At 41.5% G+C, this 22,520-nt stretch overlaps 1 protein-coding gene across 1 annotated transcript in view; it reads left to right on the top strand.

Annotated features, from left to right (window-relative positions):
• The window catches only part of fig4a (FIG4 phosphoinositide 5-phosphatase a), a 78,944-nt gene that overhangs the window by 28,783 nt on the left and 27,641 nt on the right, over nt 1–22,520 (top strand). The window contains exons 11-20 of the mRNA XM_084081804.1: nt 1,637–1,770; nt 2,330–2,446; nt 6,056–6,101; nt 6,932–7,080; nt 7,233–7,399; nt 13,821–13,959; nt 15,149–15,207; nt 15,729–15,876; nt 17,206–17,289; nt 19,202–19,400. Coding sequence (XP_083937930.1) covers nt 1,637–1,770; nt 2,330–2,446; nt 6,056–6,101; nt 6,932–7,080; nt 7,233–7,399; nt 13,821–13,959; nt 15,149–15,207; nt 15,729–15,876; nt 17,206–17,289; nt 19,202–19,400 — 1,242 coding nt within the window. The remainder of the gene's footprint in view (nt 1–1,636; nt 1,771–2,329; nt 2,447–6,055; nt 6,102–6,931; nt 7,081–7,232; nt 7,400–13,820; nt 13,960–15,148; nt 15,208–15,728; nt 15,877–17,205; nt 17,290–19,201; nt 19,401–22,520) is intronic.

Consider the following 22,520-nt stretch of genomic DNA (forward strand, 5'->3'; position numbering starts at 1 on the left):
TGTGTGTATGTAAGATGGAGAGAGAGAGCGATTATTGTGAACGTGCACATGGCCGTGCATGTGTCAAGGTTTTTCTGCACCAGCCAGCTGGTGCAGACGGCTGTGCGTCTGTTCGAAATGTGATTTGTACAGTGGTGTGCAAAATGAATCACCACTCATTGTGTCTTTGCATGTGAATGAAATCTAACTGTGAATACATTGTAATATGTGATGTCCAATTTATTTAATGAATTTACTCTAAATGCCCTTACGAAACCCTGTGTGTGCTCTCCGCAATCTCTTGCGAATGAAAAGGCAGTGCATCTTTGAGATGGAGAAGTAATGAAATGAAGAATGTGTGTGTGCATGTGCACATTAAGGGTGCTGTCATTATGTCAGTCTATGACAAATTGGCTTCTTGCATCGGAGCTTTGAGTGTGCAGCGACTCCGTTTAAGCTCTTGCTGTTGATCCAGTTCTTAGCAAGCACCTCACTAACATAGGTGTGGGGTTACACTTCCCTCAATGCTTTAAGTTACCGCCCTACCGAGGCTGCTAACTGGCACCAAGAGGTGGCCACCACTGCTGAAAGGCCCACTCTAGCCATCCATTATCGGAGGCAAAGCTTTCCAAAGGTTTTACTAATACAAGAGAGTGTGAAATCTTGCGTGAAAGTGCACAAGGAAAGTTTGGCCACTGGATGAAAGGTCATGGGGTCACCAAAATCAGTTGAGGCCATCCTCTGGGGTTTATGAAGTTTCACAGAGAATGCAGCCAGTAGTTTTCGGGTTATATTTTATGTAGTCTCGCGTAGCCAGACAACTATTCCACAATCTCCAAATGCTGGTTTGGAGATTCTACAGTCTACTGTCTGGAATTACACCTCCCGAAAGCCGAAAAAGGACTCTGTCATCTGTTCGTCATTTCCAAAAATATCTTTACATTTTATTTTAGAATGTACATTTCTGATAAGCAGCAAGCTATGTACAGTAGGCTTTGATTATTTGTATTTACATTAGGAAGAATTTGAGACAATGCCCTCTCTTTGTAGCCTTTTGAACTGAAAACGGTGAATCCCAAACATTATTTCAATTAATCAAATAATCTTGAATCACGTTCTTTTGATAATTTATTTAATTTTATTCATTTATTTTTATCAAAGTATCGACATGGATTTTTTAAATTGTATTTTTTATTTAATTTTCTTCAATACACAGTTTTTGTCCAAAACTTACAAATTGGTACACATTATCTCATTCGATGAACATGAATCATTCAGATTTTTCATATTCCATTCCGATTGGCCATGATTGCTTTCTAAGTGGGTCTATTTTACCAAACAATTGCAAAAATCATGAACGCAGCATCTGATCGCTACAAAATGCACAATTTTGCACAATCATGGGTCTCTTATGCCCCACATGGCTCAGGAAAGCATTTTTTGACAGGGTCTGTGTCATTAATGTACCAGCTTTTTATGGCTCTTTCAGTGTCTTTGGATACAGGTGAATATTCAGTTGCACAGAACACTCCTTGTTCAGTCTCTTTTAGTCTTTTCAAACGGGAGCATTTACTGGTGTGTGGATTTCATACATTTTCATCACAGATTATTCACAGTCCTCTGTGGTGTTGTCTCTTGTTTTCTTCTGTGGCCTTAGAAACGGGAGAAGAGGAAACATGAGAAAATCCTGAGTGAAGAGCTGTACCCCGCAGTAATCAACTTGAACCAGTTCCTCCCTCCAGCCCATTGCATCGACTACATTGCCTGGGACATGGCCCGCTACACCAAAAGGTACACACAGAAAGATCTTTACTTATTTTCTTTACTTCTTGATAAGAACATGTCATCTTTTAGAGTAGTGTGTGCGTGTGCATTCTGAATGTGACCCCTGGTGTGACTATTCTCATGTCAGACCCCTGAACAGTGTTTGTGTCAAATTTGGTGCGAATTGGAGCATTGGTGAGCCTGTGGCCCCGGAGGGCCACATGTGGCCCCTGGTGGGACTATTCTCAAGGCAGACCCCTAAACAGTGTTTGTACCGAGTTTGGTGCGGATCGGAGGTGCCTCTTGCAAGTCCAGATGTTACGTTTGTGGCGTCCACCGTCGACCTAGGCCTACCTAATTTCAATATAGGATAGGATAAACCTTTATTGATACCCATGGGGAAATTCAGGTGTCTATTATGTCTAATACCATTAGCCTCAGATGGTATGTGTTTCCTCAAGTAGGCTGTTGACTATAAAGTATAACATTATCACAGTTATATATCGAGTCTTGAGGATGTTTGAATTCCTGCATAATATTATGCAGGAATTAATATGTTCTCCTTCTCATTCTCTTTCTCTCTCAGTAAGTTGTGCAACGTGCTGGACCGTCTTAGCATGATAGCTGAAAATGTGGTGAAGCGGACAGGCTTCTTTGTGAACCGTTCAGACTTCTACTGTCATACGCTGAGACCAGATGAGAGGTGAGCCTCCTCTAACCACCAACACCAGAATTAAATGAAATGATATCCTTTGAATATGTGTGATCAATACATATACTTGCTGCACCAACAATAAACAGGTATCCACACAAACACACCCACACACAAAAAGGCACAAGACATTTCTGCATCTATTTGTGTGTGGTCAATACACAGCAGGGGTAATATACAACACAATATATAACACATATTGGGTAATGGGCCGGATTGGGTAAAATTTGACTTCATGCCAGTTGAACCAGTTATGCACGCTTGAACGCACAAGGATGTTTGAGCATGTTGCTTTCATTCGTTTTTAACCTTCTCTCATGTGTTAGTTTCACTTTACGAATTTAGATTCTTATAAAGAAGATTCCCTATAAAAAAAAATACTTTTAAGATCAACTTACAGTCAGGCTATAATAAGATAGTTGTAATGAGAGAATAAAATATAATGCTATTTGGCTGACTTCTCAAATGCGTTTTGATTTTCCACTCAAAAACCAGTTCAGAAACTCACTTTTCAGCAGTACAGTACCTTTTCATTGTAGCTACCTGCCCGTGTTCAGTTATAATTGTGTTATAAAAGTACCCACAAAAAAGCTGCATGCTACACTGCAGCGGTATTGAGAGACTTCAGCGAGAGAACAGACTGAGATTAGCTGTCATACAGATACATACTGTAGGCTAACTAGAAAAGTTCTCTGTCAGGCCGGTTTGCCTACCCAAGGCTGTGTCAGTGGTGGAGTGCAGTCGTCAGAACATGAATAAGCTGCGGGGGGAATAGAGTTTGTACAACTGATAATGCAACTGTTTCGTGATTGTGGCACTCTCCATGGGCAGAAGTGGAAGCAGTTGGGTTGGATGGGATTTGATCATGATTTGCGGATTTTTTTTGCAAAACGCGCCCCTTCTGTAAATTTTGGAAACCAATCGCAGCCAATTGGAATGGAATCAGTACATTTTGACTGATACATCTTGATCATACTGTATGTCTCCAGAGAGAATGTGTAGCGATTTGTGAGTTTCTATCTATAGGAGCAGTAACAAAATCTTCTTAAGGGCCACCAGTAGGGTATGTGTCATACCCAACACAATATAGACCGACCTCATACTGAATATTATACAGTATGAGGTCTATATTGTGTTGGGTATGAAATGGTTCTTGACAAGGCTGCTCTCAGTTCAAATGGGCCATACAGTTACATACTCTGCTGTTCCCCTTTGTACAACTGTGTGTCTTACCACTGCAACAGACAACCCCATCATGTTTCTGAACCCTTTCAGAGGGGGTGGCACATTATCCACTTTTCATGGTCATACATATTCACATTCACACATGTATTGACGGTGCTTTCAACAATTTCCCACAGGAAATAATTATAATGGAAGGTTGGGGGGAATTGCTCCACGGACATTTTCCTGCTAACTGGTTGAGTAGATGGCCATCCATGTATGAAGAGCACGGAGCTCTCCATGTCTTCCCGTCTTAATCGTTTACACTGAACATTACCATTATGATTACATAACAGAATAGCTGTCCTAATGCATATGTAGTGCTCCTCATATTGTGCCAGCAGCTTGCCAAATTCTCTCTTTAATGCACACATTTAGCCTGGGTGTTCTCTCACTTACACAGGCACATGCACACACTTATAGTACATTTGGAAATGGTGTATGGGTTCCACATACACCTTATTTGTGTACTGTTGCATTTACAACCTTGAACCTTTACTCAAATTATCACATCACAAGAACAGTGAGACAGAATGTTCCAGAGATTTCATTATTATCGTGTCCTTGCATCATGTGGTTCAAGACTTTCAATGAGCCGATATCTCCATTGTTCTCTTCAAGCTACTTTTTCATTCTCATTTGTTTTCTTACATGTACTGTATACGCAGGCACACTGTCTCCCACTCCACACACACTCTGCCCAGTGCCCACTCTCTTGGCACCATTATGAAATGTTTGTTTGAATTAGCATCACACTTGCAACTACAAAAGATATGAAACTACAAAGCGTGTATCTGTCACCGAGTTGCTGTTGAAGTGTTGATCAACACGCTTGTTGACGTCATCAAGCGTGTGTCCGACAAGCGAGAAAATTGTAAAGGAAAATAAAGCCTGGGTTTAAAAAGAACATGGAACTAGCGGGCGGAAATAATATGTTTTCTGAGAAAATGGGAGAAAACCTTTTCAATGACGAATTGTGTGGATAGCGAAGGTGAGTGGAAATGGTTTAACAATACTTGGCCGTTTTGTAGCTGCAGTTGAATCCAACTCAACTTGGATTGTAACATTGAGCATCACTTTGTACTGTATCTTCATGTTGCTGGCTTCCATTGAAAATGTATGGTTGACTGTAGCTTTGTAGCTGCCTGTGTGAACAGCATCATCATATCGGCATCGGCAATGTCAGCCTTAAAAATATGATATCGGTATCGAACCGATATCAAAATTGGTTTAGCCAATATTTTATTTTATAATATTTGTTATATTTGAAATAAAGAGGCATTGCTTTTTCAAATGCAGTGTTTACATAAGAATCAGAATGGACAAAACTTGAACAAATTGTTTTTGTACAATTAATATAAGTAAATATACAGTAAATATTGGTTATGGACCAGCAATGTTGATATCGGTTATCGGCATCAGCCAGAAATTTCACATCGGTGCACATAGGGCTAATAAAGCACAGGACAGCATTGCACTGTGTGTGCACATTACCATAGTTTATATTTACTTTATAGCTAAGCATCTGTTGACCAATGTCTTTATACTCTGCCACCTTTCTTTCCCTCGAGTTGTCTAGACTTTTCAGACTAGAGTGCATGTGTTTAGAGACGTTACAGATCACCTTAGGACATGATGAATAGGGAGAAGTGGAATGAAGTGCTTTCAGCCACTCATAGCAAGGTATCAAGCAAACAGAAAGAGAAGGCAGACACATTCACTGGGCGGTAAAAGTTCCTTGCAAGATTATGATAGTTTAGAAGTTTGCATTCGTTTTTTTTTTGTTTGTTTACTGGTTGGTTCGGGCTCCTATTCAGTGGGGAGGGGAACTACTGTAGGGAAATTAGTGAGAGCTTAAGCTGGAGTTACGCTCTCCTGGTGAATCTCTTCGCTGTTCGAGTGAATAGAAGTGGCTGGTAACTCCATGTGTATCGAGGAGGCATGTGGTTGTCTACTCCATAGATATATTTAAGAAAGGCTAGATGGCTCAAGGGGGCGTCGCAAGCGTAGTTGAACCGCGGCCATCTTGCGACAGTCAGCTCGCTCATTCATAACATTATGTCTATGGTACATGTACTATGGAAATAATCATAGCGTGCTCAATTTTCATCCGATTTTCAAATGGTTTGGTGTGTTGTAAACACCAAAGATGTAGTTATGATACTGCATACTTATAATTATAATCATTTGTGATAAACAAAAAATGTAAAAAGAAAAAAGCAGATTTTTTTGAAAAATGTTCTCGTCGACGGCTGGCTGAGCCATGCGGAGAAAAACGAGAAATCTCGTCAATAGCAGGAAAAGAGTTAAGCACAGACATTTTCAATCTTTCCAGCTTTTAAGATGATTGATTTTTTTCTGTGATGATATCTACAGGTGGGGAGATGTAGGTGGTCACATGACATCAAGTGGACGTGTGCAGGTATGGTATGCCTTAACAACCACAAAATAAGTGTATGGAACAGCCCATATTCATTATAATCTTTTTTTTGTTATCAATTGTTTTTATTCATCATATCACAACAGCAATACAATATTGCCAGTATACATAGATGCATCACGAATAAAAACAAAACAAAAACAAGATATATATACATATAACACATACACAACTTAAAACTAACACAACAAAGGATCTAGAAAAGAAATAAGCAAACCCAGGACCACCGATGCCTCGAAAAGCAAGGGCCAAACACCATGCATACCTGTGCAAAGTTATACCACTGTGTAAGGACAGCCTAAATCATATCCTTGACCTTAACACATTCACTGCCAAAGGCGGATATATCCGTCTTTTAATATACACCTGTTTACCGTGTATATTTTTTAAAAAAAGAAAAAAAGATTCAAGCGTTTCAAATGTATTATGACACGTAGCATGTATTTTATTTGATTACTCCATAACTAGGGTAATTACATTGCCCTACACTACCATCTTTATCTTTTGCTTTGGAAATCCTGAAATCTAATTTTGTTTGGACAATGTTTTGCTTTTAACTTGATGGTGATCTCCTATTATCCTCTAATTACATTCTGAAATAAATACATCTCCCGCTGGGAACAGCCTAAGCTGTTTCCAAAGATGTCTCTTTTGTGCCAGGAATTTATGGTACATGTTTTGTGATTCAGCTACTTGTGGGAGGTAACTACATGGAAAAAGGTTGTTGTGAACTGTTTAAGCTCTTTTGAATAGCTTGCGGTTTAATAGCTTTTGGCTTGATTAAAAATATATATAATTTCCTGCATCTGTAGACTGGGGTGTTGCGGACCAACTGTGTTGACTGCCTGGATCGGACCAACACCGCCCAGTTCATGGTGGGGAAATGTGCGCTGGCCTATCAGCTTTATGCATTGGGCATGATCGACAAACCCAAGCTCCAGTTTGATACTGACTGTGTCAGGTAAAGAATTGCACTCAATTACACCTCAACTTGGGAAAGATGCAGATTAAAGGTCCATTAGGGAGGGTTTATAATGGATGTTTTCTGGACTGAAACGTTCGCTCAATTAATTAATTATGGTACCTCTCAAAATGTGTGTTTGTGTTTCCCAGGCTGTTTGAGGAGCTGTATGAGGATCACGGAGACACTCTGTCTCTGCAGTACGGTGGCTCCCAGCTGGTCCACAGGGTTAAGACATACCGAAAGATCGCCCCCTGGACACAGCACTCCAAAGACATCATGCAGACACTGTCACGCTATTACAGCAACGCTTTCTCTGGTATGCACACACACACACACTAAAAATCTGAAGTTGTGACTATGCACACTTGCGTTTTTATCAAGCACCATAGTGCAATCAACCAGTGGACATCATGAGTTGATTGCAAACAGCATAGGTACTGTATATAGGCAAACATAATCATACCATTTTCACAACATCCTCTATCTATTCATTTACAAAACCTGTGTATGTCTGTCAGTCACGGGAAAAACTCGGGCGCCGTCGAGCCGAACAGCCTCAAACTTGCCATGTGTGTCCCATATAACCTGGGGGTGTGCAGTGCCCAGCCAGTAACAGTGACTATCTGTCTGTCCGCGGGTCTGCGGACGACGCACAGAATTGTGTGTGTTTGGGAGGCGTGTGGGCACCGGCTTCCCTGATTGGTCAACCCAACCTGTCGGCTTCACTGATTGCCTGAGCTTTGTGTCACGTTTGTATGTGTGGTGGCGTGTGAGAAAATGTGAGATAAGCCCAGGACTCCACACCAACATGTCAGACAACGTGTACCACGACTATATCAAGTAAAGGAGTATTGCACAAACGGGTCGGCATGTATTCCTGACTTAACCTTCTGCAACTGTAGATCAATTAGTCAACCCACTGAGGAGAAAAACTAATGAGGATGGACAGAGTTTTGTTCATTTCATGGTAGGATTTCTGTATACATTTTGTTTTACCCTGTCACGCACGCACGCAGGCACGCACGCACGCACGCACGCACACACACACACACACACACACACACACACACAGGAAGAAAGAAGACATGCAAGCTGGACTTTGAACACTACCTCCATTGAGCCCCATTCCTTGTACAGACCCTGTTTTGTTGGGCCGACTACAGTACACCCTTTTGCATACGCATGCATACATTGAAAACCAGGCATGCGTTGTTACTTGACTGCTAACATGATTTTATTTCCTTCCTTTTAACGCACACACACACACACACACACACACACACACACACACACACACACACACACGTCTGAACATTTCACCCCTCCACCAGTGGTTATTACAGCATAGTTTGCTAATCCTTTTCAGCATGCTCACCCTCGCTCTTCTTCATAACCTTTAATTTCCTTTGTCCCCAATTCATCCATATTACAGCCCGCTTCAGTGCAGACATTTATTCACACTCACCCCACACACAGTGAAACTCAATCTGGCCGTGTATCCCCTGTTACCATAGAAACGCAGACTCAGCATTTGCACAAATAGACACACGCACTCTCACACAGTCACGCATGCTACACACACACCCAAAACACAAACATGGATGCATACTCGAGCAAGCACACGTGAAAACCTGATGGTTACATTTCATAACAAAACCTTGAGACAAGTAGAACCTGCACACAAAGCCAAAATACAGACTTACTGTATTTTATTGACACAAACAATCTGTCTAGCCATTTGGCAGGTGCAGCAGATATCACTACACTTTAATCATGACTTTTCAATCATTTTAATCTTCATCAGAACAAATGTCAGAGAAAAAAATATCCTCCTATAATTCTGCAAAGCTCTGTCCCGGTGGTCGGTGGTGAGGCCAAAATCTCTTCTTCCCGGGTTCTCCTCAGTGGCAGGAGCAATTGATCTGAATTTGCACACAGCCATTGACCATTACCATGTGCACGGAACAGCGAAGCCCGTTTTTCGATTTCCCCAACTGTCAGCTGTTATTAGCGTTTGTATGTAAAAGACAGTCACCATGGTTACGGCTGGCCCCAGCTGTGGGATGGCCCCGCGAGCTATGGGACGAACTGCCTCCCGGGTTGCCAGATCATGTGTGCATATCCCCCCACGGGTATGGACTAGTAATAATAAACAAACAGGTTAGACCTCAATCCAGCTCTCATTTCTACATTATATTCAGTAAAATAAATAATAATCTTGAAACCCATTTCCAGTAACAATTATTTAGAATGTGTTGATGCTTGATTGATTATAGTAATCACCTATCTTATTCCTAATTATCTGCACCAGGCAGTGCGTGTGTGATGGTCCACAGTTAATCCTACAAACTAATAGGCCGATCAGCGTCATAACACATCTCAAATATTTTTGAATGGCTCAACAACGCTGAGGGGCGTGCTATTGCATCATTTTAGGCCGCGTGGACCCACCCCAGTGGAGGTCGGAGGGGGGAGTGGGGTTGAGCAGCAGAGTCTTTAGAGGCAGCATGATTTTCCTCTTTTGAAAGCCATGTTGCGGACCTCATTGTACCGCGACCTTGAGCCATGTGTGGCTGTCACATGGCTGTCTATCTCTAATTTCATCTTCCTGTCTCTATATTCTCCTGTCTAAATAAAGTACTGTACATCCACGGAAGCGCGTTGCTCAATTGGAAAATTATCATTATCCTGATTTAAACCTTTGGGCATTTGTAATTATGTATACAGTATAGCAGCTTTGTCTCCGGAGCAATAGATGATCTGCTGTATTATTTCTTCCCTTTCTTGCATAACAAAAGCCCCCAATGCATCCCTCACCCCCTCGCCAACCCCCCCCCCCACCCCCCCCCCACCACCACCACCACCCCGATTCCCTCCCACTGAGTTCAAATGAACTGGTTAGCCACTACCTAGATTTAGTTTGATTAACTCACCTGAAATCCCAGGTTGAGCTGTATGTGTGTGTTGTTGTTTTTCCTCCTTATTTGTATGTATACTCTATGTACCTATGTATGTACAGTATGTGTATGTCCAGATCAGAACCTCCTCATGAAAGCCTGTCACCAAGTGTTCCAAGGGGGCCCCCAGAAAACTGAGTTAATGTAGCATTGAAAGTCAGTTTCACCACTTTAACCCTAAATACATCCGCTATTTGAATCTGCTATTTTCAACAATAAAAAAAAACATAATTAGAAACATTTTAACCACACAAATCTTGTATGGGGATATCTGGCACAAAGTAATTTTCAGATGGGCGTCCTTAGCCAAATACATATTCATTTGGGGTTCATGTTGAAAAAGTTTGAGAACCATTGCTCTAGAGAACAATATATGCTGTATGACCAGCTTTATGAGTAGGAGAAAGAGAAAGGTGGAAGGAGTGTCATCTCCTGTGAAGGAGCTACTGTAACAAGAGCATCCAGCTCTTCAGGGAAATTGGACCGGGAGGGACAATAGATCCCAATGAATGATGGAAAGAGGGACAGGGTTTGTAATTGAGACAGCGTGAAATTCAAATGTTCCCACATTTGAATTTCACACGGTCTCAATCACAAACCCTGTCTCTCTAATTATGGGAAAGATTAGCCAAAGGTTCCATGAGGCCATCAGAGGTGCCAGTTTTCTGTGGGGTTGTCCAAGTCCAAGGGAGACGTACAGTAAGCTGAATTCAGTTCAGCTTTCGGTTCTGCTGAATGGCAGAAACGTTGTTCATGGGGTGTAGAGAAGAGGAAAGAACAGGAGTAGTGATAAAACACATTGTTGCAAAAAAGGTGATAGGCCTGCCTCATTCTCGATGGTCTCCCGCATGTGAGACCGGGTCTTCATGCGGCGAGACTGTCTCTCTGTGTTCCCTCACTCCCGCTCCTGTATGTCTGTTTTTCATAATACACACAGCCTCCTAGGGCTGTTGTGATTAGGCATCTGATTGGAGTTGTAAGATTAATTCCTCATCGTGCGCTCAGTGCAATAATGTCATTGCTAGGGGATAGCTGGCAAAATCACTTTACTGGAATTCACGCATCTTGGAACGATAGTCATTCTATTAAAAGGCAGCCTATGTCAATAGGGGACTGTAGTTATCTAGTTAGTGACTGGTTGAGCAGCACCAGGCAATTAGCAACTCAACTCAGCAATATGCCTTAATCACTGTTACAGTCTCAAAGGGCTTGCCTTGTCAGCTGTCTTGTTATTATCAGAAATGGATGTCGCTTAATAAGACGCTTGAGCAGAATTCATGTCCCACTTCTCAAAACAACATTTCTTCCTTTTCTCTCGCCTCGTTTTCTCCATGCAACCTCGTGGGAGGAACTGAGACCCAAAAGGGCACAAGTGAGGGAAACAAGGATTTGATTTTAGGACCTGAGATGGAGAACCTGAAAGGTTTTGGAACCCTTGGCTTAGCTAATAGACTGCAGAAACACCTTTCAGCCAAACTGTCAGGTTAAATTCTAAGCAATTGCAGTTGCCTTTCGTTAACTCTGTCCCACTTGAACTCGAACACTCAGTTGCAGTTGTATTTTTGAGATTATTTTTCCTTCTTTTTTCTTCTTCTAAAGAATAGCATTTTTAATTGGGAAATAATTCAAAAAAGGACTTGACTTCTGCTTTCTTGTGTAATTGTAGCTACGGCTTGGAATCTGATCATTCTTTCTGTTGATATTGTGCTTCCATTAGTCTAATCTCAATTTTCATTCATTATAGTTAACACATTGAGTGCCAAAAACGGTCCGGACCGTTTTTCATAATCCAAACGAGGTGTGCCAAAAACGGTTATGACCGTTTTTGGGCAAAAATATGAAAAAAAAAATGATTTTTCGAAGATTTAGACTCCAATCCACTTCCTGGTTAACTTATGACTTCAAAAGCCTGTATTTCGGCTCCTGTGTACTTTTCTTTTTTAGTATGTATTTTTGACTATTTTCAACTGGCTGCAACTATGGAACGGATTACCAAATGTTTTTAATGTTTTTCCCCGGATTGTACGAGACCCCTGTTTGTGTAATGAGGGGATCACCGTGAGGACGGTGATCACTGAAACTATTTTGTGACTATTTGAAAAAGGTCCAAAAATTGTAAAAAAAATCCAGGCACTGGAGGTACCCTGTTTTGAAAAACCCCTGGCACTCAATGTGTTAATTATTTTGCTTTCCAGGTGTACTGTACATTTGTTTTTATGCGCTAGTAAATGCCCATGTCTTATTGAAGGCAGATCTGTTTGGTTCACTGGGTTTAGTGCTTGAATGTTTGGTCATTCCTATCATTGTTAAAAGGTAATTGTATGATGTGTGTGCTCTTCAAGTCTCATACAGCGCTAATTTAACGTGAACACATGATTCCAAAATAACATTAACTTCACAAAACGCCTGAGAGACATGGTCATTTTAAAGGGTAGAGAGATTTGCACTCTTAGCAAATGTGATTGCTTTTATATTTGTCAACTGCCACAGTTGTTGACTTATTGTAACCATTTTAGTTATTGATCCTGCTTTGCATTTTAACTGGTTATTGCTTTCACTTGTTTGTAATGTGTGATATTTGTATTGTTTTGTATTCTTTGTTTATTGTTGTAACAGTGTTTCATGCTGCTCTCTATTAATAATAATGATTAGGCCTATGTGATCCTGCCGGGGAAATTCAGTTTTCAGCCTCACCCAGCTGATTGCCGCCCAATTTGTCAGACTTCAGTGCAGCGTTAGAGCAGTTAGAGGCTAAGTGTCTTGCTCAGGGACACCTCGACACATTGCCGGGGCTCGAACCTGGGACCTTCTGTTTCACAGGCAGCCTATCTACCCATTCAGCTATGGCCGCCCGCCATATATGATGAAAAGCAGTGATTACATTTGAACTTGCATGTTCAGCTGGAGACCCGTTACGTAAAATATACCTAATTAGTTACTGCACATCTTCTGTATTTGTGCAAATATTATATGCAATCGACTTGTAATACTGTTCTTGTGGAATATAATTTATTTTCTTACTGATACAATAGTTGCGACACGTGTATGTTGTTTTCAGAGGTCATCACAACCCTTACCTCATGTTTTAGTGAATACATTATTAACAAATTGCGGGGAAGCAGGCGATAATTAAAGCGAGAGACTCAATTTACTGTCTAATTATACAACACGTCTGCTTAGAGCACTGCACGTGGCTACACAGTTGTGGGATGGATTAGTTGGCACCTGGCTGGCAACGCTTGTAAACATGTGCCACTCATTAAACAGACAAACACAGGAATAAAGATCTCGGCGCCCTCCCACAGCCCAGCCTCACTGTGAAACCTATTGTTACACTGTCATTGTTTTCAGGTGTTTCTGTGTTTAATGTTTTTGCTTCATGCTATTCTACTAGAATTATTCTCTTTTCTTTTCTACTTTAACACTTGGGATGGTCTAGGTTGTGAGGGTGAACTTTCAAGATCTTCTCATGATCACATTGTCATCAATGGCAGTATGCTGCGATAAGTTTAATGGATCAGTCTTTGCAACATCAGTGGGAACTAGCGATGTCAGATTCAAGGTTCAAGGTTGTGCTTTATTGTTGCATCTTGTGTACAGGTACATAAGAGTAACACTTATTTTTGTTCGGCTTCCTTCAGAAAAGCAGATGTCATATGATTGCATGTTAATGCCCTTCTCACGCAAATCAACAAAAAAAAAACTGAAAAAAGGTTTCCTCTGCATTGACATTTTCCTCATGAAATGCATTTCTACATGAAACCATGTTGTGTATTTCAGACGCAGACAGGCAGGATGCCATCAACCTGTTCCTCCAGGTCTATCAGCCCTCAGAGTCCAAGCCCCATCTGTGGGAGCTGCCCACCGACTTTTATCTGCATCATAGGAGCTCCATGGCTCTGCCCCAAGAAAGACGCTGGTACACACACACACACACACACACACACACACACACACACACACACACACACACACACACACACACACACACACACACACAAACCTGACAGGCTATACCGTTATACCGACTTACAGTCTAAAATACAGCCTTCTGCATAGAATTGGACTTAGGTAGGGGTAAAGCTATCAGTCCACGTCTCGTCCCTTGAGTGGAACATGTATGAGTATTTGAGGAATAAATTATGTTAATATAAAGACATTAATGGAAATGTATAATTAAGTTGTTCTTTGAAGCTGAGACAAGTGAGATGTGCATGCATGTCTACAATACTTGTCTCAGAGCCAACCCAGAACCAGCCTTGTTTTGAGTTACTTCAAGCAGGCTATTGGATGCAGTAATCTAAATGACATGTCGAGCATGGTGGGCAGGAAGATGTCCCCCCCCTTATTATGTTTTTGTGACCCAAGTTGAGGGCCTTTTTACGGCATGGGTTCTCCGAGGCGAGCCGTCTAGAAGAGGGCCTATCTGTCTGTGTGCCTGGAACTAATCTCACATTTATTCAGCATGACATGAATGCATAGCCTGCTGCTAATCGTGCAGTGACCTGAGACAAGGGCATGGCTGCACAACACTAAGCTGGACCTCTGATGATGATACACGAAAGAGGAATACGCTGTGCCACATATCAATTCTACAGCCAACTCTTGATATTCTCCCTCTATCACTCGCTCTCATAACACTTTATAAGGTTTGACCTTGTTCACTGTCATTTCTGCGTATGTGTTACGTGTGTGAGAGATAGACCATCACCACCACCCAGCTTGTATAATAACTGATATAATACTGCCTGTATGTTACTAGTTTATATGGCCACAATGGGCTTAAGAGGCTCGGCCATTATGTGGGTGAAAATTGAGTTCAATTCCATGGTCACACACTGTGGGCTTTCTCTTAAGGTCTCACAAAGTACAACAGCCTGCATGCACACCAAATCATAACCTTATACAGTATACTCAGATTGGTTGTATTGAATAAAAGGCTGTTGCATTCAGTTGTCAAGGCAGGTCATCCAGCTCAGAGCTGAGCCAATTTGTCATATGAAGTTTACGTAACATTATGTATTCAGGTGTCCTAAATACTCTGCATTCAGTGGAAATGTGTCTGAGGCGCTAATTCATTCATTTGCATGACATTTTTCCCTCTCCAGCTATACCTTTTGGTGGTCAGAAGCAATCCTACCCTTCCTGCCTGTGGCCTATGATGAAGGTACAGTATCTTTTCAATCTGATAATCAGTGGTTATGTATGACTGTTTCCTGGCATTACTGTGATACCATTGACCCATTTACATGTATGTGTGTCTGTCTGGGTGACCGAAGGTAAGTCTCTCAAATCGCTGGACCGATCAGCGTCAAGGACACTCAAGTGTCAAAACAATCGTTTGTAATTGTACACAGTGCCAGTAGGCCACAGACGTACCTCCACACAAAAAAAATGTCCACATATCTTTTGTACTTTTTAAAATATTTAACTTACATTTTTGAATAGGACTCTAGTGGTTAAACATATTGTGTGTGTGTGTGTGTGTGTGTGTGTGTGTGTGTGTGTGTGTGTGTGTGTGTGTGTGTGTGTGTGTGTGTGTGTGTGTGTGTGTGTGTGTGTGTGTGTGTGTGTGTGTGTGTGTGTGTGTGTGTGTGTGTGTGTGTGTGTGTGTGTGTGTGTGCGTGCGTGCGTGCGTGCGCGCGCGCGCGCGTGCGTGCGTGCGTGCGTGCGCGTGTCCGTGTGTAGTCCCATGTGAGGAAAATATGAAGAAGATACGTGTGAAGAGAGTGAACCGCTATGAAGAGAGCGTTGACATCTATACAGAGTTCTTCAAGCCCTATGAACTCACCTCATTTGACGACACCTTCTGCATTGCCATGACCAACTCTGCAAGGTGGCAACACACACACACACACACACACACACACATTATTTTCTCTCTTTACAAAACATTACAGTATGTATAAAAACACAGGACCAAAAGGTCATCCACACCAAGAGCATTAACAACATGAATTCTTGTATGCTTATTTTGGGCATTTCATAATAGGTGCGCATAAAATAGATTATCCACAATCTTGTAGACTGACTACTTTTGTTATTTGACGTACAATGAAGTAATAGGATTTAAGTGGTTAATTATTATGATAACTATGAATATATTGTTTGAAAAAATGTTGGATTGCAGCGTCCACACCACCATTATAACGACGACAACACTAGCCACTGATATCGTTGGGATCACTTTCAAAACGATTTAATGATCAATAGAAATACTGACAGTCAATCAAAATCCATCAGAATTTGAAGGCCGTCGTGTTTGTCGGATCACATTCAAAACATCACATGTTCAACATGTCAGATGAGATTGCCTTGAGAGACTCATCATTGAGGTGAAAAGATTGATAAAAACTAGTTGATGATCATAAGGATACCATCAAATTGATGTAGACTAATTGCACAATATGAATAACATTTATCTTCAAAAAAGGACAACTCTCGTAACAGAGTTGGTGCCAAAAAAGATAATGATCAAGGTATTCTTATTGTGGAAAAATAAGTCTTTAGTTGTGTACAGTAAGTATAATTCATAGCAATGGCCTTCACACCAGCCTTAATCAGCTGCCTGTGCATCACAAACAATGTTAAGGACTAAGGTGATCAGGCATGCAAGAGCTGACACAGCTGACATCATGACTAGCTGATGGGAGACGCTCTCCCATAAGCGAGACATCTTGCTGGTAATACTCAAATAACCGGGGTTACGTTTGTAACCTATATTTTTGGTAACAGGAATCTACATATGAGGGCTGAATTCTACCCCACTGATTGATTTGTTTTTTCCTTCCCTTTCTGCTCAGTGCTGCATCTATCTCAAAACCTTAAAAAGTATCAGATCACTTAAAAGTAAGATGATGACTGATCGATCATTCTAAATGATATACTTATGATACTGCCTTGCCTGGGATGCCAAGTCATACATTTACCATTTAATGGTAAATGGTCTGCATTTCTTTAGTGCCATTATCCAAAGTGCTTTACATTGACCCATTCACACACAGTGGAGGCAATCATGCAAGGCATCAACCTGCTCATAGGGAACAGTTAGGGTTTCAGTGTTTTCATTAAGAACACCCAAAAAACGGCCGATCTAACTCCTGAGCCACTGCCGCCCAGTTTTCTTTACACATATTTTTACATTTCTTTCTCTGTCCATTCAAAGGGAGTTTATGCCTAAAACGGTGGGAGTAGATCCAAGCCCCTTCACAGTACGCAAGCCAGAGGAGACGGCGAAGTCAGTGCTGGGGTAAGTGCTAGTGAGAGTGGTTGCACGCACATCTGGATGTGTGTGGTGTGGTGTTTTATTTATTGTAGGCAGTGGTGGACAGAGTACTCAATCTCAGTTCTTGGGTCAAAGTATAGATACTCCTGTTATATATATATATATAATATTACTCAACTACAAGTGAAAGTTGCGCAGTCAAATTTATATTCGAGTTAAAGTACTGGAGTACTTGCTTTTAAATATACTTATGTATTCAAAAGTATGTGCTTTTAAAAAAATACTTAAGTATTAAAAAGTACATGCTTTTGATAATACATAAGTATTCAAAAGTACATTCTTTGAAAAATACATAGGTGTTCAAAAGTACAAATTGCAAAGCACATTTTCTTTTTATTTATCTGCAAGCTCGCAACGCTTCGCATCGGCACACGTTGTGAGCTTGTAGATCGGCTGTTTTCACTATACAGTATTTGAAATAGTGCTTAAGTGGTTAATTCATAAGGTACTTCCCTTCCTAGAAATGTAGTGGAGTCAAAAGTACAATATTTGTCTTCGAAATATAGTGGATTGAAAGTCAATATCCCAAAAAACAAACACTCAAGTAAAGTACAGCTACTCAAAAAAATGTACTTAAGTACAGTACTATGCTCAAAGTAAATATACTTAGTTACTGTCCACCACCGATTGTGTGTAATACAGTCCGTTGTTCCTATGTCACGGTGCCCTACAAACGCCGCTGCACGGTGTGCAGAAAACAAAAACAAGACTCTTACATAATAACCCTCATGTGGTATCGCATTCATTAGGCATGCAACACAAACACACATAGGTATGCTTGCTGCTAGTACATTGTGTTTCATTACACCTCTCGGTATGTTTACTCGCCGCTGGTTCACGATAAGGCTATTTGACACACCACTAGTAGTTATTCATGATCGGCCCGTGTTCAAATGTCATTGTTTTTCCTCAACGTTTTAGGGCTTAGATTAGGATCTGTCGTGTTCGGCTGATAGTCACAGTCAAATGACATGCAGGTGTTGCAATTAGCTCTCAGACGTAGCACATTGATTCATTAGGCACATTTTTTTTTTTTAAAACAACCTCACCGTGGGGTGGTGTTTACCTGCTGCTGTCCTCCCTCATGCTCCACGTGTCCTGTTTCCTGTTTCACTCCGGTTTGAATGGTTGTTGTCTTTTTAGCCAAAAGACTTTGGCTTCTTGAGCCTGCATAAAACCCACGATGGGGAATGGGGATTTCGCAGCATAATCTAAAAGCCAGGGATATACTGTACCTGAACTTAGCAAATCACCTATCACATACAGCAAATGTATGTTTGAATAACTGTACACTACATTCTTCTTCTGGGGGTCCCTGGCACAAAACATTTTCAGATGGGGCGTCCGCGGCCAAATACATATCAATTTGGGGGTCCTTGACTTGAAAAAGTTTGACAACCACTGCTTTACGTCAGTGGTTCTCAACCTGTGGGTCGGGACCCCCAGGGGGGTCCCCACATCATTTTGGGGGGGTCCCCAGATGATAGTGAAGTGACAATTTAAGGACTTTTAAGACATTTTTAGTACCTAAAGAGAAATAGGCCACTACTGCAACAAAATGAATCATCAAACTATACTATAAAACATTGTATATTGCCAAATTGTCAAATGATATAAGAAAGAGGCAAAAGCCGATCTACAAGCTCACAACGCCTCGCGTTGCGAGGCATTGTGAGCTTGTAGATCTGCTATTTTCACAATATTTATCTATGGAACGGAGTCAAACAAAATGGGGGGTCCCCAGTTCAAATATGATTATTTTGGGGGGTCGCGGCCTGAAAAGGTTGAGAACCACTGCTTTACGTTACATAATTTTGTGTGCGTGTGTGTGTGTGTGTGTGTTTGTGTGTGCGTGTGCACGTGCACACATTTACAGCAACAAGAGCAACAAGGAGGAGACGGTGCTCCAACGGAAGACTGCAGCCAGCGCGCCTCCTCCCCCGAGCGAGGAGGCCATCTCCAGCACGTCAGAGGACGACTCTGAGGAGGACCGTGACGACGACGGGGCCGTGTCGCAACGCTCCACTCCCATCAAACTCTTCACAGAGTCTGGAGAGAGCTGCCGCACACAGGAGGTATGCACAACACACACGCACATACTGTACGGTACGTGCCCCACATAACCACCCATATTCGGTTGGGTTTCCGGAACCGAATACATTACAACATTGAGGAACCGGAATCGGTTTCATCACATTTGGAACCTTTTTGTCCGGAACCGGTTATATCGCACTGTCAGAGCTGATATGTGGAATTCAATTACGATACCGGTGGTTCTCAAACTTTTTTATTTCAAAGACCACCATGACTCTTGAGAGTGTACAAATGGAACCAAATGGATCTGTAAGGGTCCATTTGAGAACCACTACAATATACAATACTGTATACGATTGAATTTGTATTGTGTGTTCATAATGGCCAAAATTACACGGTCATTTTTTTACAATTATAGGAATCGTATGGAGACCTTTGTTGCATGTCATTCCTCCTCGCTGATATCAGCTTCTAATTCAGTCATTACTATCTAAATAGTAATGACCAAAACTTGCTTACAAATCTAACAAAAAATGTCAATGGCCATTGAACACATTGTGTCAGACAGCATAATATTAGACGGCAAATGCCTTGTGGAATTCTACCGACCCCACTTGTGGTCCTGCTGTTTCCCTTCCACTCCTGGCTGTGGCTTATAGTCTACAACTGATGAGTGTCAGACAGCACCATGTTAAATAGAAAATGACCCCTTGATATCCTATATCATCTCATATATCTATAAATGGTGTGTGTGTGTGTGTGTGTGTGTGTGTGTGTGTGTGTGTGTGTGTGTGTGTGTGTGCGTATGCGTGCCATGCATAACTCAAGCACCATCTGACCAATCAACTTCAAATGTGGGTGTTTTATCAAGGACCCGAGGGTATGTTATGCCGATATATATTTAATGGATATGGAAATCTCTGTGTCTGTCTGTCTGTGTCCTTAAACCCATGTATGGAGATTTCTGAGGACATCATTAGGTCATCTGGCCTATTGATGGCTGGCCTCCAAGTACTATGCACTAAGTATACTACAACGGGTAGTACAGTACATAACTGAACGGACATGCATTCCCAACAGGTATCTAACCACCAGGAACGCACAGTACAAAAACTGTACAAATAACAAAAGACTTGAGACGGTGAGATGTGCTGTAACCAATAACTGATTTGAGAAGGCAGGTCAGAAAGCCTGTGTTCTGATAAAGCCTCTCTTGACATATCATAGTTGATTAACAGAGAAGAGCAACCTGCCTTGCTTGTCACTTTTACTGCTACTTGATTGCATGTCATGTCATGTCATGCCTTCACGAGGCCTGCCTTCAAGAGGCATATCTCTCAAAATATGCCTCTTGAAGCATGTTTCCTTCCCTTGCAAATCAGACTGGGGGATTGTACTGATTACATTTTCTCCCAGAAAATAACATTTTAATGTCTCTCTCTTTCTCACTATCTGCATCAGAGGGAAGAGTTGATCTCATTCATTTTCATGAAATAGGGCTTCTACACGCAAGTGATGGTTATTATCAATGAGAACTTGCTCTCTACTAACATACCTGGCTAAAAAGGTTGGTGATATTAGGGTGGACATTAGTGGTGCATTGGGGAGGAGGCTCAACTTGGGCCTCCTTCATGATATAAATGGTAAATGGTGCATTTATATAGCGCTTCTATCCGAAGCGCTTTACATTGATTGTGCCATTAACCCATTCACACACACATTCATACACCGATGGCGGAGGAAACCATGCAAGGCACCAACCTGCTCATCGGGAGCAATTAGGGCTTCAGTGTCTTGCTCAAGGACACTTTGACACTAACTCTAGGGGAGCGCCCCAGCCCGGAATCCTTGCGGTTTTCCAGTTCACTCTACCCGGCCACTCTACCCCTGAGCCACTGCCCCCCAATTATTTCCCATAAAGTGTTTGGGTTGAAAAGGTATTTATGGTAGTTTACTGTTTTACACTAAGCAGTATTTAGCTGGAGTTACATGAACACTTTTTTCTATTCCAATTAAAGATTTAGGGTCAGCCTTTAATCGGAACAGTTGTCTGAGTGTAACAGCGGTGACGATTATGAATACATTGCATTCATTCTTTCTTTTGCATGCGATTGAACAACCTCCCTAAAGATGTATCTATCATCTGTTCAGCGTGGTATTTGTTGTTATTGTGCCCTTAATCAAGCAGCAGCATGATAACAATGGATGCTTCGTTCTACTGGGATGAATGAAGAGGAGAAGGCGAGCACTATAATCTCTTTTTAGTGATGGTACTGTGTTAGTGCGGTACTGAGGTCTGCCTCTGCCTCATTCCAAGACCAGAAATCGGTGGTTGAAGGTCTGAAGCAAAGATTGGTGAGATAGAGTTCTGCTTTTGGTCCCGGTCTTGAATGGAAGCGAAACATTCGGATGACTTGCCAATTATTTGTGAAGGACAGTTGGAGGGATTTATGGCTCCAGATGAAGTCACATCAGAGAAACCCATGTTATGCATGCAATTGTTTTGTACAGATTTGGTAGCTGTGCTGAATACCGCTTTGTCTCCAATCAATTCGGCATACACAAAATTACAGTAAGAGAGTTCACAAGTTTTATAAGGGCATGTAAAAGGGGCCAGTCAAAGATCTGATCCAGATGCCAGAGGAAAAGGAAGCATCAGAAATCACCAGTAGTTTCACCGCAGTGCATTTTAGCCCACAACATAAGACATGAATCCCCCACACATTCCCCATTAAAAATAATAATTATTGGCAAAATAAATGGAATGCCTAGCATGCACAGACAGTTTCTCTTTTGATCGGTTTGTGAAAATGTTTAAACTATCCATCTGCAGCCGATTATAATTTAAATCGGTTTGGGTCTGTTTATTCTGATTGAGGTGTTTACTGTATATGGAGCATTATTATTCTGTTTGGGCTTTTGAACAGATTAGTATTACTGTTAGTGTCCATGTAAATGTGGCTATTGTGAGGCGTGTTCTCTCATCTGGTTGTGCCAGTCTCATTGACCACTTCAGATGCAAGGACACTTCAGGAGTGTAATTTGGTGCTCATACATGCACACACAGACATGAAACATTTGCATGTATCCCTTTGTAACTCAAGTTCTCACACTGTGTTGCCACAGCAACAGGCATGTTTCAATAATTTGCCATTGAAAGG

Source organism: Gymnoscopelus microlampas, assembly GCF_963454915.1.
Source record: "Gymnoscopelus microlampas genome assembly, chromosome: 16".
Taxonomy (NCBI): domain Eukaryota; kingdom Metazoa; phylum Chordata; class Actinopteri; order Myctophiformes; family Myctophidae; genus Gymnoscopelus; species Gymnoscopelus microlampas.